This window comes from Python bivittatus, unplaced genomic scaffold (assembly GCF_059951505.1).
Source record: "Python bivittatus isolate LINGU-HERP-01145 unplaced genomic scaffold, Pbiv_v1 ctg000350_np1212, whole genome shotgun sequence".
NCBI lineage: Eukaryota > Metazoa > Chordata > Lepidosauria > Squamata > Pythonidae > Python > Python bivittatus.
The window spans coordinates 32,200,211-32,218,277 of record NW_028277074.1 but is presented as its reverse complement, the minus strand read 5'-3'; the positions used below and the strand labels follow the sequence as shown (position 1 = coordinate 32,218,277).

The 18,067-nt window shown below is 35.6% G+C and overlaps 1 protein-coding gene across 4 annotated transcripts in view; it reads right to left on the bottom strand.

Annotated features, from left to right (window-relative positions):
- Positions 1 to 13,923, bottom strand: part of RPS6KA3 (ribosomal protein S6 kinase A3) — a 50,521-nt gene extending 36,598 nt beyond the window's left edge. For 3 of the 4 annotated variants that reach the window (XM_088144841.1, XM_088144842.1, XM_088144843.1), the window contains exons 1-2: positions 13,504 to 13,922; positions 8,887 to 8,943 (exon numbers count right to left, since the gene is read on the bottom strand). In XM_088144841.1, the coding sequence (XP_088000967.1) occupies positions 8,887 to 8,943; positions 13,504 to 13,581 (135 nt within the window). In that variant the 5' untranslated portion in view covers positions 13,582 to 13,922. Of the gene's footprint in view, positions 1 to 8,886; positions 8,944 to 13,503 lie in introns of all 4 variants that reach the window. The other variant, XM_088144840.1, reaches the window with a different exon arrangement.
- Between the last annotated feature and the right edge of the window lie 4,144 nt (positions 13,924 to 18,067).

Genomic DNA, 18,067 nt, shown 5'->3' with positions numbered 1-18,067 from the left:
TATTTAGAAGAAAAGATAATTTATTTAAGTCGCTATAAAGAAACTAGATTAAATCATAGAAAGTATCAGTATGAATTAATTGTAATAGCTTAACACTGATACATTAGTTACTGAAACACATAGCAGGCCTTGCCAGAAACATCCTGATGACTATGAGAGTTAACCTTACACACATCCACATATACTGCGCTCTTCACCAGATTCGACTGAATGAGTTTTCTGGACTTTTCCCTCCTAAATATTAAGCAAAAGCTTTTGTCAGACTTAACACATCTATTTTACTTTAAACACCCAGCTCCTAACAAAAGGGTTACAAAACCTCATCCCTACCCATTAGACGAAATCATTACGCCTCTACAACTTTTCTGATTCTTGGAGATTTTTTTATTCCTAAAAAAGAGGCTCCATAAAGATCACCCAATCCTATAGTACCAAATGGTGTGATAAAACAGACTTTTTCTTGAGCTTTTCATATAAAAGCCTCCCATTACCACATCCTATTTTGCTACTGGATATTTTGCTATTAAATTTAAACAGAATTCCTTCTACTGTTATGTTCTGTTACATTTAGATACGTCAGATAAATGAGTCAAAACACATTATTACATCCACATATTACATCACAATTTGGATCCAGTTTGGTCACCGTTGCTGCCTAAATAAAAGAATGAGGATACTGAATGGACAAGAATGTAGAAGATCAAACAGGGATGCCAAAGGAAGTATAACTATGAGAAGTGTAACTCTAGAGACAAAGTATGAAGTGTTCTGTCACAAATAGCCTAGTCATAGCTGTGAAATTTCTCATCCCTTTAGCAAGCCGTTAAGAATTCAGATATGTTGTCTTCTTGAATCTGTGAAATGATAAATTCAACACAGATGTAAATGGATTTTCTGGTTCTTTTCCATCCCACAGTGTTATATTAAAATGTTCTTGGCATATTACATTAAAGTTGGTTTAGAGTCTAAAGAGTTTTAATTTCTTTAAGTAATATTAAAGCACAGACTTCACTAAATAACCAACACAGAGATTTTTATCACTTTATGGAACATCTTAAATGATTTGGGAAATTCTAGTTTAATGCTGCACTAACTTGTTAAAAAATCTGGGAAAAATAATAGATTTTTTAAATCCAAATATTCAACATTATTGAAAAGCACCTTACTAAATATAATTTAAAATATTGCTAGCTTTACCAGATTATGTCACAAAAAGCATATTTTTATTTTAAAACATTTGTACTCAGCTTTGTAAAAGGTCAAATAAGCTTCAAGAATAACAAATATCAGCATGTTTGATATTGAACAAGAATCCTTGAAAATTCACTTTATAGAAAAGCTAAGTAGACTGCAGGGTGACACCTTTGTTGTTAACTAAAATTTGGAGATTCACAAACTAGTCAGATGCAAAAAAGGTTTTGACTTGGATGGCAATGAGGCACATGCAGGCAGCAAAGTACCTGCCACACCGCAATAATTATCTATGGAATTCCATTTTTCTTAATCTTAAAAAGGATTAAATAGCCAAAACTTTGTGACATATGGGATATGTGATTGGCTGACATCTTGCAAAGCATCAGCTATTTTCATTTTTTGGGGGGGGGCAACTATGTCATTGTACCTGACGCAGCAATGGAAACTCAGTCTATTAAAGATAAAACACAGTATTAAAGATGCTTCTGACTATATCCTTATACCAACAATTTGTAAATTCATACTAGATCACCTATATTATTTCCTGTTTTTTTTATTTAATGTATTTTTACAACCTTTTTTGGGGAGAGGTTCACAGTATTTTTTATAGACAAAGGGTATTGTTAAGATGAATATTAGTTATCTAGAAGAACTTTGAAATATATGTTTGAACCCTATATTAAAAAAATTAGGGATTCAGGCTCTTGAAGAATATTAAATATATTTTAATGCTTTTAAAATGATAATTCAACAAAAGATTTTTTCATGTTTATTGGCCATCTAAGAGAAGGTTTTAAAAGGTTTGGTGTTGATTATATTATGCTGAAAGTGTAAAATAATGGATCAGATACTTAAGCATATGATGTGGGCTTATCCTACTATCATCTTCTTTGGGTTTAATATCCATAAAATTGTTAATACAGGTTTGGAAAGAGTAATATGATTCAAATATGTGAATGTGATTCTGAATTATACACCAGCAACTTGGAACCTACCATTATATGATTATATTCAACCAGTGGATGGATACTGGATCCATCCCATATCTACCATAAGTTACCTATCAAAACAGTTTGACTATCCTTTCCTGAGTGAAAGCCAGACTGAAATGAATAAATAGTACTTCAGCATCCTAAGCTGAATATGCCAAAATAGCCTGATTTTGAATTAGATAGAAATTTAAGGTCAGTTTATGTGAGCGAATGCGAGAAAGTGGAGGATGAGCCTTTTGACGCTTTATCTCACAGGAGGCAACTCAATCCAGATGTGAAGACATGGAAAAAAGCATTTCAATTAATTGAATTCACTATAACTGAGTCTGGGAATTTACCATTAATAGTTTAAAAATTTACCATTAATAGTTTAAAAATTCTATATTTACCCCAGAGTAGCATTAAAGATATCTTCCTGAAATCTGTGTTATTCTTGCTTCCAGCTATGGTCTATATCAAATTACTATTTGAGGAAAATGGTAGGATTTCTTCACCAGAACCACAGAGGTATGAGAACTGACTGAATTAGCATTCAGCATAACTGAAAGCAGCTAGTTAGCTAAAGGGAAACATGTAGTATCCAGTACTTCATTATTGTTGTTCCCCACACGAAACGTCTTGTTCCCTACTGTTAGCATATGCCCTATGGAAAATTATAGTGTCTAGTTCAATTTCAGGGAGTTTCAGATGGACCAAAATGTTTAGCATGGTTTCAATTCCATACTTCTTCACATTTGAGAAAGCTTATCAGAAACAGCAGACATTTGAGTATAGTTCATGCTAATAATTAAGATTATTTTGTTTCTGTAGACTGCTTATGGACAAGAATTCCTATCTGGAATTTAATAAAATCTGAGGCAGCTAGAGAAAAAGCCAAATCAATTCTTTCATTATTAAAAAATCTAACCTCATACAAATAAGTTCAGAAAATTATCAAAATTAGGTTTTAAAGCTTACTAACTTCATTAATTACTTATACTAAAAAGGTGCCATAAAATTTTATGCATGAAGTAGTCATGCATAACTAAACATCAGTTTTATACATGTTCACAAAGTTATTAAAAGTTACAGGACACTATCAATTTTAAGCAACAAGCTATTGTCAGATCACTGTGTAAAAGGTAATGACATATAGCCAGAAGCGTGGTTAAGGAAGTATGATATTTAACTTTTCTTAATAAGCCATCAGGAAAGACAAAGACCTTAAGCCCTTACTGCTATAATGTTCCAGTAGTTTAACATTTCCTATTAGAACATCATCTATTTTTATGCAAAGCAACAGCAAATAAAAAGGGAAAGAGCTACAGTCAGTGTAATGGAAACAGACTAGGGCTGATTTGGAGAGTGTATGAGAAACTAATGTGAAATTTGTCACACTAATGGATGCTTTTTCACTAATGAATGGCACTGATACAACCAATAGCTATTAATGAAGAAACAGAAAAAGATCATTAACAATGTATTGCCTCATACAGTTACTAAGCATTATTATTTAATTTCATTCAGTTCTCCTACTATTCATAAAGTAGCAGAATGTACGAGTTACCCATAAAACATATTATTTGGTCACAACTTTATAGTAGCTTTATAAGGAGGACCAATATGATTTTTCCTATGCTGCACACTGGGGAGGACAGGATAGAATAAATGGTTTGCCTTAAATTAACTAGAGTGTTCACAGCCAGGGTAAAATTCCAATCAGGATCTTCCTGATTTATAGCTCATTCTTAGTCATTATGGCTTAGTCATTTGTAGGTCATCCTTAGTCATTGTGAAATACCAACTGAATAGTTTTGTATTCCTAGCTTTAAACAGTCAACGTGTATCTTTGATGAATATTATAATCAACTATTTAATATTATTATTGACTATTAAGACACACCAGTGAAATTAGCTTTTTATATTCTTTTTTACATATATAAAGTTACTGTATTTTTTTTTCCCCAGAAAGCACTGGAGAAAGAACTATTTAAGCTTTTGAGTTCAATTCTCTGCAGGAATCCAAATTAACAGCATCCCCAACAATTATTTTCTCTAGCAAAGCGGTTGCAACTGGTTCTGAACTTTAAACCAGAATCTACATTCCTACAACTTCAGAATTATTTTGTGTTCTCCACTCTGGTACGCTAAGCAGGTAAGGAAGGAAACATTTATTAATGCTCAATGATCGCATAACATACATTATCCTATAAATTGCCATGCAAAATATAAATTTAAAATTCAATTCAGTACATCCTTCATAGACAGCAACACACAATGCAATAACAACAAAAACCTGCACCAAACTACAGTAACAACTGCACAAATTTTTGCAACAAACCCAGATGTAATTACTAGGTCGTCCATTAAAAGAAGGAACACAAAGACTTTGTCCTTAACCCCATAATGAACAGAAAAAGACAATTAAGAATATGATCAACTGATTAGACTTTCTCTAATGAACAGGTATACAGACTTTCCTACAAAGTAGTTCCATTGTGTTTTCCTTCTAATAATGCTGATGGCAACATGACATATCTAGCCAGTGTGAAACTCTCCTCTGCTCTGGGTACAGGATGTTGATGTGATAGGAAGCCACCAAAAGGGATTTGCTAAATAAGCAGAACAATTCAATTTTGGGCAGGAATGTAGATCTTCCTGGAGACCTAAGTTAATGATCTGCTGTTTCATCTTCAACTGCACTTTCTCAAAGACTGTTGAGCTGAAAAATTGAATCCAGAGGCCACAAAATATTAAATCCAAGTTTATTCCCTTTAACTATGAAAATGTAAAACTATCTCAGAGGATCACAGAATCAATGTTTTAGATGGCAAAGCCACATGAAAACTTTAATAGCTATCAAGTCTGACTCCAACTTTGATAGGGAATTGGATATAAACAGGGTACACCTAAAAGAGCTCCTAACAATTTCACATGAACAATTTTAAAAGAAAATTCAGTACAATATTTACAGACTGTGTACTTATTCATCAGACAGCTCATCATCACTGCTCTGTAGATATGAATAGCTGCCCAACATGCTTATTACCACTGTAACTTACAAAATTTCCCTTACAGTAGGGTCTATGAACCCCAAAACATCTTCTCAAACCTGGTTGGGATATAGAAAGAATGGCTGCACCATCTGCATAAAGTAGAACCAAAACCGATCTAGGTCTTGACAAGGCTTGTGCAAATAAATTTATGAACTGATTGAAAAGAAAAGATGGCAGAATGCAGTCCAATTTCACCCATTTGCAAAAAGATATGGAGTAGCAACTAGGAAGTATTCTCGAAGGCCACACAGATCTGTGCTGTATTTTCATTATGTTTCATAATTAGCACAAGGAGAAATCAGTTAATGAAGAAGTGAGTAATTTCTCCCATATTTTGTTGCTGGGAATTGGATTTTTGCCTTCAGATCTACCATAATGTTTTCCTGAAGATGGGTAGGATCAGCTAAGTGTTGCAGGACTAAGCAATGATCTAGTAGATTTACCTTATCTAAAACCAGACTGTTCTCTGCCAAGATGTTATCTTGCAGCATCCAGTCCACCAATTTATTATAAAGGAGTATGGCATACAGCTTACTTATGATACTTAGCAGGCTGATTGGGCAGCATTCCGATGGATTATTTTTGTCACTTTTTAAAAATAGCAGGATAGTAATAGTTTTTCAGATGTCTACTGTTATTGGAAAGATTAAGTCAGTAAATATAAATAATTTAGCCAGCATTGGAGCCCACACCAGGACAACAAATAACTGGTCTAACCTTTCTGTGACAATCTTCAGGTAGTTGACAACTGCCCTCAGTTTCTCCTTAGCCATCTTTTCTCAAGCTAAACTTACCCAGTTTCTTCAGTCTTTTCTTGTAAAGCTGAATGTCCTCGTTGCTCTGCTTTAAAGCTAATGTAGTTCTTTGAATCTTTCCTTTTTCTAAAAAAAGTGTGCCCAGGACTGGGTAAAGTACCCTAAATAAGGTCTAACCAGTGCAGAATATAATAGTATTATTACATCATATGATTTGGAATAGATAGATGCAATTTCAAATTGTATTTCTGTTTTCAGCAAATGTATCACAACGCAGATTCTTATTCAGCTTGTGATCTACTAGAAGTCCAAGACCCTTTTCATGGACACTGCTATGAAACCAGCCTTAGTCCATCCTACATCTAGATAACAGTTTTATTTCCCTCAGTGAAGAACTTTGCATTTGTCTCTATTACATTTCGTTCTATTTTTTCCACTCTACTTCAACCTAACAGGATAATTTCAAACTTTGTTTCTATTTTCTAGAGTATTTGTTATCCTTGCCAACTTTGTGTCACTGGCAAATTTGATAGGCATTCCCCTACCAAGTCATTAATAAAAATGTCAGGACAAAACTATGTAACATATCACTGATCCCTCTTATTTTGATGATGAACCAGTGATACTTTTTGAATGTAGTTTTCAAGCCAACTGTGGGTCCTCATAATAGTCAAATCACTCAGCTAAGACTTAACTACATTGCTAAACAGAATATACCAGAGTATTTGATAAAATACATTGCTAAAGTTAAACTAGATTATGTTTATAAATTTTTCATGCATAAGTTTATATTTAATATAAATTGGCTACTACTGAAGAGCAGATAAAACCTTACTGCAAATATGAGGAACATATCATAGGTAGCAGATGCACATCTGATACTCGAAGCCTTTTTACCAAATGAAGGAATCAAACTGAATTTACATCTTCCATACTAATATGCCCTTCCCTTACTAATTCAACTATGGTTAAGAACAGAAGATTATTGTTTTTATCAGTGGTGAAGAGTTGAGCAAAATGCTTTTTAACTATGAATTCAAGTCAGGCTCAATTACCTCTTTGGGGTGACAGATTGCACATATATTTTCCAAACAAACACAGAGAGAAATCACAGCTATTCTTATACCTATAAAAATGGTCACTGCCTTAGATGGCTTTAATTCACATATCAACTATGAGCTACTACAATTAAGTGGAGTTTTCATGTTCAGAAACAGCTGCCATCATAATCTGTAGGCTTGCTAGAAATGTCTTGATTACTGAGGAAAAGGCACTATACTAACCAAAAACTGGGTATGATTCAACAAAGAATAGCCAGGTTTATATTTTTATGTTGATATATTGGAGAACTGGGAATGCAGTGGGTCTTATTAGCACTATCAGGAAGATCAGAAATACTAAGCTCAGTACATAAATGAACTATCTTTAAGGATTTCCAAGGTGAGAAAATATGGAAAAATAGCAGACTTTATTTAATATTTGCACGATGAAGCATACTAAAAAGAGAGAATTTTAATAAGAGTCACGTATTGCTTAAAGTTTAGTTACAGCACTTAGCTGTACTTTTTTTAAAAAAATCAGATGTCTTATGGAAGCGTGCAAAACATTTTCAGATTGAAATATTCAAAACTCACTATAAGTATTCTGGTTATTCCAATTCCTCCTTTTAAATGTTTTATCATATCAAACTAATTTACAAAAGTACAGATATATCCAGCTGTATTATAATGCAATTTTAAAATTAATAATCATGATAAAAGGGAGGTAAAAACCTGGAAAATTGTGTTAAATAGTACAATTCCAAAAAAAAATGACCATAAAGGTAGAAAGTCTTCCTTGTTCCTTGGTCAAAAATAGCTAATATAGATGTTCACAGATAATACATATCAATAATACACTCTTTAAATCTATTTCCAGTACTGTATACTTTACTGGAAAACTGCCTCAATGCCCCAGAAGCCTACAATTCTAAATACCAGGGATACTGCCAAGAATATCTGTATGTTTAACATACAGCGACTGATCTAAAATCATGCTAACAATCCTACTGATTTCAGCCCAAAACATGACAATAGCAGATAAGTCCAGGTCATATGAGTTAATGTTGGAATTTCTTAATTGCATCTCCAAGAGCAAGACGATCATAGCCAATCCTTACTAAATATTCCCTGAGACTTCCAATATACCAATATATTTTTAGTTAATCTCATTTTTATTAGAATTTTTGAATACAATAAAAGTATACAAAATTAAAAGAATAAAAAATAGAGAAAATAAGAAAAAGAAAAAGAAAAAGAATGAAATGAAATGAAAAAAGAAAGAAAGAAAGAAAGAAAGAAAGAAAGAAAGAAAGAAAGAAAGAAAGAAAACATATTTATCCCATTTTAATATAGTAAAATATTTTCAATGTTATTAAAAGCAATGTTCCATAGGTTTACCAGGATAAAACATTGAAGTTCGATATTCTAGATATTACATTCATGTTAATTTCATCAACTACTACTGCTCTGACTAAAGCAGGATATTAAAAATACATTAATCTATTTAGATTAAACCTTCTAACAGTAAAACATGTACAGAAGTATATTATTTTCTGCTTGATCATGTTAACAATACTCTTAGACTCAATCAGTGTCCCACTATTGTTACACTTCCTATAAAAATGTGGAACAATTATATAAAGTTTTGCCATCATGCTTAGTATACTAATGTATTTGTCTTATATTATTAAGAATTGAGTTAATCAAGATTTCAAACTTAAATTTACTAAAAAAATTAAGTAAAAAATTTACTTAAAATTTATTACCCAAAAAATTTACACAAGAACCCTTATTTTTAAGCCTTAGAAGTCACTCCCAGTCATGGATTAAAATTATTCAAATAATATGTGAATCTTTATATTCTACTTACTGTTTGTGGATTTAGTTCTTCTTCTCCCATAGGCTCATCTATAATTTGTTGGCCATTCTGCAAAAATCATAATTTAAAAAAGAGTTATTGGAGGAACTTTTTTATTAGAGCAACTGAAGTACAGGTAATCCTGACTTAGCGACCACAATTGGTTCCAGCGATTTGGTTGTTAAGCAAAGCAGTCACTAAGTGAAAATCACGTGACTTACAATTTTGCTTTTCAGCTTTCCTTTGCTTTACAGCATCAGAAGGATACGACCCCAAACAGCGAGGTGAGCCCAAATCAGTGGGGAAGGTTTCTGGAACTCAACTCATGAGGAAGCTGGGTAAAAGGGCAAATCTTATAGCCCTTTTTCCCTACTCCCCTACCCTTGGGAATGCTCACCCCAGTGTTGGAATAATCAGCAAGAAGAGAATTGATGTTTGAATTTACATTCATTGGAGAGGAAGGGATTACAAGAGAGTAAGCAGGCACACAATGGGGTATAAACATCAAAGGAAGGCGCTATTGCTAGCCAGCAGTTTAGGAGGGAAACAAAAGCCTTTAGTGTGAAATTGATTAAGTTCTTGTCAGTGTCAGGCAGCAGTGAGCCAATCACAGGGTTCTAATCAACTAATTAAGGTTACAGAACTGAGCTTGTTAACTTGCAGTTAGCACTTTTTAGGGACACATTGCACTGTGGAAAAAGAGATAGCTTGTTTAGGCAATCTCTCCGCTCTGCGAGGTGGGGAAGAAAAAAATGGGTCAGGGATAGGACAATGCATACTGACTATAATGGCAAACATATGACTGAGAGAGAGAGAGATGCTAAGGAGGTCATAAATGTGAGCACTGGTCACAAAGTTACTTTTTCATCACCATCGCAACTATGAAAGGTTGCTGCCCAAGGCAGTTGCTGAATGAGGACTACTTGTATAAATAATTATATTAATCTTTCTAAGATTTAACCAAAGCCAATAAAAGACAGTTACAACTGTCTTGGAGGACAATAATTATGAAAAAAAAAAAAGTAAAACTACTTTTAGAGAAGCTAAGCAATTGCAAGTCTTGCTTCCTCCCAATGGTTTGAAATGCTGGTAGCTCAAGTACTGTAAGTGGCACATGCAAACACTAAAAAGGACAATAATACATGTTTAAGAATAATTCCCTGAACAGAGAATGGCAGATTAACATGTAATATAAATAAATTAAAAAGAATAGTTATATTAGTGTACAATAAGGGAAAACAGGATTATAGTTTTACAATGTTTGTTCACTTGATAAATTAAAACCTGTTCCCTAAAGAATGTTTAATCAACTAGGCAGCAATTATTTAAAAAATATTTTAAAAGCAGCCCTTATAAAATGGTTTAAACAGTATGGAAAGATTCAAATAAAGTATATTTATTTTTTCTCGCTGTATACAACACATGTATACAGTGAGAAAAAATGAATATACTTTATTCTGGAACAACTATTTTTACCAATATTTAAACTGTAATAAATTTTTTGTCAACCAGATACCAGTAAAAGAGTGCTTATTCTACAGTGGTGCTTAACCATTGCATGAAACATATCTGTTTGGGTTCCAGCCTCTAGAGCAGCAACAAAAAAGAGATTTTTATATCATAGTCCCTTGAATATTTCAAGATGACAGTATATCACACTACAAATTCATATTAAGTTTAACTTTTATTAAAAACCAAACATGCTGCATATAAGCATGTTATATGTAAATGTCTTCAAATAAGCAAGTGGATGTGGTTTGGAAGGTATTTATTCAACACAATTATTCAACACACTAAGAGATGAGTTTTAGATGAAAGCAAAAATGTGTCTAGGGTCTATGCTGAAAAAACTTCACTGATGGCCCATGTTGTTGCCAACACAAAATGTAGTAGAGTTCTCTGGCACATAAGATATGGGTCTGCCCTATTTTGCAGCCTTTTGGTCACAGATTTGAGTGCACCTTAAACTTATGTCAACATACATGGCATTTCTAAATCACATACTTCGGCTTCTGAACTACATTCCTGCAATTGGTTAGCATTCTAATTTTGCTAGTCCAATGCCAACCAATTGCAATCCAATCTGGATTTCTGTGTGCTGGGAAAGGTGCAAAGAAAGAGAAAAAGAAAATGACCAGCAACAAGAAGGATGGACTCAATTACAGTCACAATGGGGGCACTGTTGAAAGTTCTGAAGGACCAGGCTGAGGACAGATTGTCCGGGAGAAAATCTATGTGGTCGCTAAGAGTCGACACTGACTTAATAGCATATAATCAGTCACGTAGCTGGAATAAAACCAGTGTCCATCCTAGAGGAGATTTGAGTGATTCTGGGTGATCAAACTTAATTTCAAAAGACTTAATCACCAGACACATTTCTGAAAATTTGATTAAGATACATAGAAACTATACCTATAATCTGGACTGAGAAATCTGAATTTGTAAATACTATATAAAGATTTAATTATGTGCTTCATTCAACAGTATAATTTCATCTGATTTTATTATTTTCTCTTTTGTACCTTGCCCACCAGTTCTTTTCTTTCTCCTTTTATTTAGTTACTGATACATTTTAATAACTATTGTGAAAAATTTGTCATCAATAAACATGGAGGAGCTGCACTCTCCACAGTGAGATTTTTATATATATAAATATTTAAAATATATAGTAATCATGTAGTAATCTATAGTGAAAAAAAACTAAAATGGTTTTTCACTAACACATTAATGAGGTAAAACAGAAAACAGTTTAATATAAAATTAAATGAAATATGAGTAGTAAACAGAACAGAAATAAATTAAAACCTAATTATATAAATTTAAATAAGGCAGATGCTCACAATATATTATCATTACCAGAAAAAAAGAAAAAAAGAAAAAGAACTGTCCAAGCATCTAACCTACAGCTTCTCCTCAAGACTATACTTTGATTTATCAAGACAGACTATCTAAACTTAGCCAAAACTTTATTTTGGATAAACTATTCTGAATAAAGAGCATAAACTGCTTCTTGAAACATATGAACTGTGAGAAAAATGTGGAAACAGATGATCACCAGTTCCTCTGCTGGTGTCTTCCTTACAACGGAAGCAGGATGTACAGACTTTCCTTTTAAAAAAGAAGAAAAAAAAACCCTAGCCCTTGCTGCAAACTTCCTTCTCCCTTCTTAAGACTATGTGTGGAGGAAGTTAAGCATCTGGGCAAAATGAGAGGAAATGGAGGAGGAATGATGTGAAAGTAACCAGACACCACCAAAGGGAACAAAAGCAGCAGGAGTCCTTCAACTGTGCATTACCAAGGCTGACAATCTGGCAGCCCCACCCCCACCCCGGATACTATTACCTTCAGGAAGACAAAACGAGGAAGATATGTTTACACTGTCTATAGCTCTGCTTTAGCAAATTCATATATAACAACCACTGAAAAATGCACATAGAAAGCCATTTGTGGCATTAAAGGTGGGAGCTAACATCTCTTCCCATAAACTGTGACAACTACAAAGAAAAGAGATGCTTTCCCCACGATCTCTATAAAAGAGACACATTACAAATTTCTATATAAAAAGGCCCCTTTATCATGAAATAGAAGATAGACTAATTCTCATTGCCGTGGAAAACAGGGAAATGTCAAATAATCAAAAAGTATGTTATTAATAGATGAAGATGAGCATGTGTGCATGTGAAGGCAGAATGGAAACAAAAGCCAAACAATCCAAATCATACTTTGTAACACAAAAGTGTTACGTTTTTTTGGTTTTGCCATATTCCATCATTTAGAAGGAACAGCATTCTATAGACCTACACACAAAAAAGTGTGATTTGGAAAACCACCCCATGCTCCACTTGTTTGCAATGGATAGCAACGGAGATCTGTGTAAAAGCATGGTAGGGTAAACACTTCCAAAGGAACAACTATGTTAGTTTGCTGCAAGGAAGAAAACCAAAAGTGTGCGTTATATTTTAAAGGGAAACTAATAAATGTAATACAGAACAAAGCTTTTGTGAAGGTCATTTCAGGCAACGCATAAAGTTTTATCCGAGCAGTTCGCTGTACATGTACCCTAGGGTTATAGGAAGGGGGACTCGTAAGCAAACTGGTAAGAATCCAACAACTAATTTTGTCAGTCAGTGAAATGGGGGAAGTAAAGATAGACAAAGCTGTGGTCACAAAATAGACCGAAAAATGGGTATGAGGTGGACCCCAATCTCGATGTCAACCAGTTTCGCTGGATAAATGGCTTCCATTATCCTTCACCACGCTGGTTGGGAGTAATAAGATTTGTAGCCCAACACACTTCGAGTGCACAGGATTAGGGGAGCCCGAGCCGAAGCGGCAAGGCAAGCAGGAAGCCTTTACTTCCGCGCTTCCGCCCAGCGCATCTAAAAGAAATAAAATGAGGAAATGGAGCGCGCCTGACTCCCTCCAACCCTCTCAATGAAAGACGGAGGAAGAGGCGGCAACGGGGCAGTGACGCTCCTCCGCTGGGGAGGTGAGCGATCTTTTCTTCCTCTTTCTCCCACCCTTCCTCCTGGTCGTGCCCAGCAGCAGGGCGGGGGGGGGGCTGCAGGCGGGATTCCACGCGGCTGCCCGGCCAAGCCCCGCGGACCCAGGAATGCCCAACGCGCTTACCTCGACGCTGCTGCCGCTCTCGGCCATACTCTCCACAGCCATTTTCTGCCAGGGGTCCGCCAACTGTGCCAACGGCATCTTTCTTCTTTAACTTCACGCTCCCGCCGCCGCCGCTGCTGCCTCCTGCCGCCCCTCAGGAACACCACTGAGACATAGGATCCCTCTTCTTTTTCCCTCCTCCCCGGCAAGAGGAGGAGACTGCCGGAAACACGGCTTCTATCCCTCCGGATGAGGCAAGGGTACCCACGCCGGCGTAGGAACAAGCGTTCAGCTGGAAGCCTCTGCCGCTCAGTAAATCTAACCTCAGCGCCTGACTTGTCCCGCGGCAGGGGCTATTACTCACTCCACTTCCGCTCCCAACATGGCCGCGTCCGAGCCGTACCTGCCTGTCAAACGGAGGTTGACTGCGTCATTCCCGAGGGCGGGACTGACTCAGCCAATCAGTTGCCGTCTCAGGTAGTAAGGGGACCGACTCACGGCGGTGGGATCTTTTCACGGAGGGGAGGGGGCGCGAGAGTAGGCTTGTTGTGGGGGACTCCGGATACGTGAAGGTTCCGTCACGTACTCGAGCGAGATACGCTGCAGGTACGACTGCTGTCCTCTGCTGCCTTTACCAAAGGCGCGTCATCGCTCGCACTTCTCGGAATGCGGTAGTCTGCGCGTGAGGTCACAATCGTTCTTTCCCCCCGCGGCCACTTCCCCTGAGCGGCGGTAACCTGATCCGGCATAATTGCCACCCCCTTAAAGGATGGCGGCAAAAACCGCGGTTGAGGATTCTTCAGAACGTAATTACAGTAGTCCTCTCCTTGCGTTTGCTTAACAACCTTTAGTAAATCGGGGCACTTTTGAAATGTCCCGTTACACAGTTTTTAACTTGGCTGGAAGGCAGTCGTTCCCTCGCGACTCTGTAAGCAGGAATTGCAGCGCCCGTTACGACTTGTTGCTCCTTTTAATGATTTTTCCCCCTTTCTTTTTCCTTTATTTAAATTTTGTTAGAGATGGTAAAATATCGTCTTCATCTGTAAATGCTGCAGATCGTTCGTGTTTCTTGGTTCATAATTAATATGTTTCTGAAGAAATATATACAACTGGAATTAAAACTAAGTGCAATTCTGAGAAATATTTCATTTTCAGAAAGAGAATTGCTTATTTCCAAGGAAATGATCTCAGAATTGCACTGAAAGCCGCTAATGCTGAAGACAGAGCTTTCTTCCAGTAACCTGTTTAGAATTTATATGATTGCAGCTGTGCTTATGTATTGCATTTATATTCTTTTTTTCCAGGAGCAAAAGTTGGTAGATGTAGGTCCTCCCCATGTTACCCTCACAACAATCCTGTATTGTAAGTTGGACTGAAAGACAGCAACTGATTTTCACATCAATTGTGCAAATTTAAATCTTAATCTTCCCTATCCTTATTAACATTCTAATCACTGTTTTATTTCCAGTGACAAGAGTCCTACCAAAAACTAATAGTTAAAATTATTTTTTTCAGAAAAGAAACTACAATTGTGCTATTTTTTGAAACATGCTTACTACAATCTATACTTCAGAAGATTTTGACCAAATAATACAACATTCTACAGTATTGTCAAAGTTCACCTGAGCTTTTAAAGAAGATTCTGTTGCTTGTTAGTGTTTGGGGATAAACTCCTCCCCTTTTTAATTTACATAAACATAATTTGGATTATTATGTTTGGATTAATGTTTGGATCATGTTTGGATTATGGAAGCAGTTTGTTTCTTCTGGTGTGTTGTGTATTGTGAAAAAGAAAGTTTACTGTCAATCCATTTATATGGACCTCAGCTATATTTAAATCAAGTTTGACTTTCAGAGAGATTGTGACAAGTGTTAAACTGAAAAGGTTACATCAGCAGGGGGCATTACATCAGTTCTTACCCTGTTTTTTATCTGAGTTAAACTCAAAGTAAATGAACTTTGTCAAGTATAATTATTTAAGAAGTTTGTGATAGAAGGGGGAACATGAGTTCATGAGGCATATGTGCATGACTTTTTTTTTTAATGAACACTGCTCATGAAGAGTATAAAAATAGGGATCAACTATGATATCTTATTTACAATTTACACAGTCATTTTAGCATGTGAGTGGCTTCCTCTGTTCTTGGCTCCTTGAAGTATAATTGACATCCACCAGGAATTTAGAATTTCTGCCAGGATGTTCTGATGTAATTTTGAGAATGTGGATGTGGGCGGGATTGTTCAGCCACAAATGGGAGAGTTAGAATAAAGGTCATTTGAATAAACAAGGCTGTTCTACTCTCATTACTCATTTGGGAAAAACGTGAGGTACTATGTTATATTAAAGTGGTTGTAAATTCCTTAAATTCCAGAATAAATGTGACCCATCTATTTTATTTTGCTTGAATGGGGATTAATTCTTTGTGTTTGGATGTCACAGAGTTTCAGAAGACCAGATAAATAGAATAGGAATGGATATTCTTTGATAGTTGAGAAGACACAATGTTTTTGTAGAGGATTAACTGGCTGATGATACATAGGGGTCACATAAGTGGTAAGGCCAAGATTTTTTTGTGTTTTCCCAAATGTGGGGAATCGGGTTGGATTTGTTTGCATTTTAAGTCACATTTAGACTTTTATGTCATTTAGATTGCCATTTTTCTTGGTTTCCTGTCTCAAAATGGTAGAAAATTATATTCCTTTCTTTGACAAATGTGCTACCAGAATTTAGCACTGCAGGAAGAACGTTCCATGGGCTGCAATAAAGAAGCAGGTCAAGAATACCTGGAATCCTATGATCTCAGTTTGTTTTAGAACAGGGCAATGTTTGAGGGGTTGGGGTCTTTGCAACATGTAAAGGGCCATAGGAAGCTGCATAGTGATGTGACGTCATAAAGAATGGGGAAGCCATGCAACTTAATTTTTTTTAGGTTTTTTTTGGGGGGGAGTATTAATGGGAGCAGACCATCTCTGGAAGGCAAACCTTTCTCATTCCTACCCATAAACCTTGCCCAGAACTAAAAGCATTGGCTTTTTGGCCAACCTAGGCTGTTTTTCAGGAGGTTTTAAGGATAGGGATTGGAGTGATTTGGCTCCTTTGGACCTCCTGATTCCATCCCTATGCTTTTAAAAAATTGCATTGCCAAAATATAGCTATTTTGCCATGGAATTTCTATAGAATAATCTTGGGAGTGCTGGGGGCAGGGGCACATGGCCATGGCTTACCCACCCCTCTTTTAGAAGTTGTCTAATATTAATAAATTCCCATGTGTATCTCATCTTTCATCTAAGAACATAAATCAGTATAAATTACATGATTCTTTCCCCATCTTTTTTTCCCCCCTCACATGTGGCATACTCTTCATTAAGCTGAAAAGTAAGTTACTGGCTAAATAGCTTTGGATGTGTATATCCTTCTGACTTGTTTTCTATTATGTCCTTTATACATCTTCATAGGAGACATATCCTATAGAGTAAAATTGCCTTTGAATTGAGCTTGACTCCTGGAGACTTACATGAAACATCCATGTATTTTTCTTTGTATGATACAGAAGTGAATTGCCATTTTTCCAGGATGTCTTTTCGATTTCTCTGTTTCTATCAAGTGTGGGAATGAAAGTAACATACATGTGATTTTGTATTTCATAGTTAGTGAATATGTTTTTATTAGAACTTTCTGCAAACTATTTGGTTTTGCTCATTTATGTAAGACATTTCTTGATTTTTTTATTTTTATTTTTTTTGTAGTCACTGTTAGTCAGTGATGAAAAGTGCAAATTTTATCCTTGCTAGCCATATTTTGATCATATTTTAAAAGCAATTTTGTGACCTGGGAGCACCTTCTAATTATTAGTATAGAAAGGAAGTCACAATAGCAGGAAACGTCTCTTTAAAAACCTGAATCACTGGCATGTTTAGACTGATGGTGTTCATCAGTGATGTGCAAACTCTCAACAATTCTAATTGCAGATGGGTCTATTTGTGGAATCAAGAAGCATATAAGCTTGAGTTATATCAGCCACTGTGGAGTTTTGTCCATTTTATTTATTTAAAATGTTAGCAGAGAAACTTTCTGAAACATATCTGTAATGCTTATGAATGGTGGAAAAGAAAGAAGAGTCTAATAACTATGCCTACACCTCTTAACATCCTTAAATATCTAGAATTCATTACCATAATATGAATTCTATATAGCGCTGCCTTTGAAAATTTCAGGTAACGCAAAATACAATGTGAAGATGTTGATTGGAATAGTTAAGTCATAGTGAACCATTATTGTATATATATTCATGCAGGCATATCAGAGCTGTACTTGCTAGCTGCTCTCAGTCCTCTCTTGCTAGTTCTGATGTCTATCTTGACAGAATATCTTTAATAAGGATGAGTGTTACACATATTTACATAAAACTCCATACATAGTTTTAAATCATAGCAAGAGCTTGCATATGTACAGCAAGTTTTCCAATTAGAGGTTTTCCTTAGCATTTGAACTCAAACCTGTTTGGTAACAGGGCAGGATTAGCAGATATGGTGCTCCTTTCTTCACTGTGCAAAATAATGACTGAGCGTGTGGGGAAAATTACAT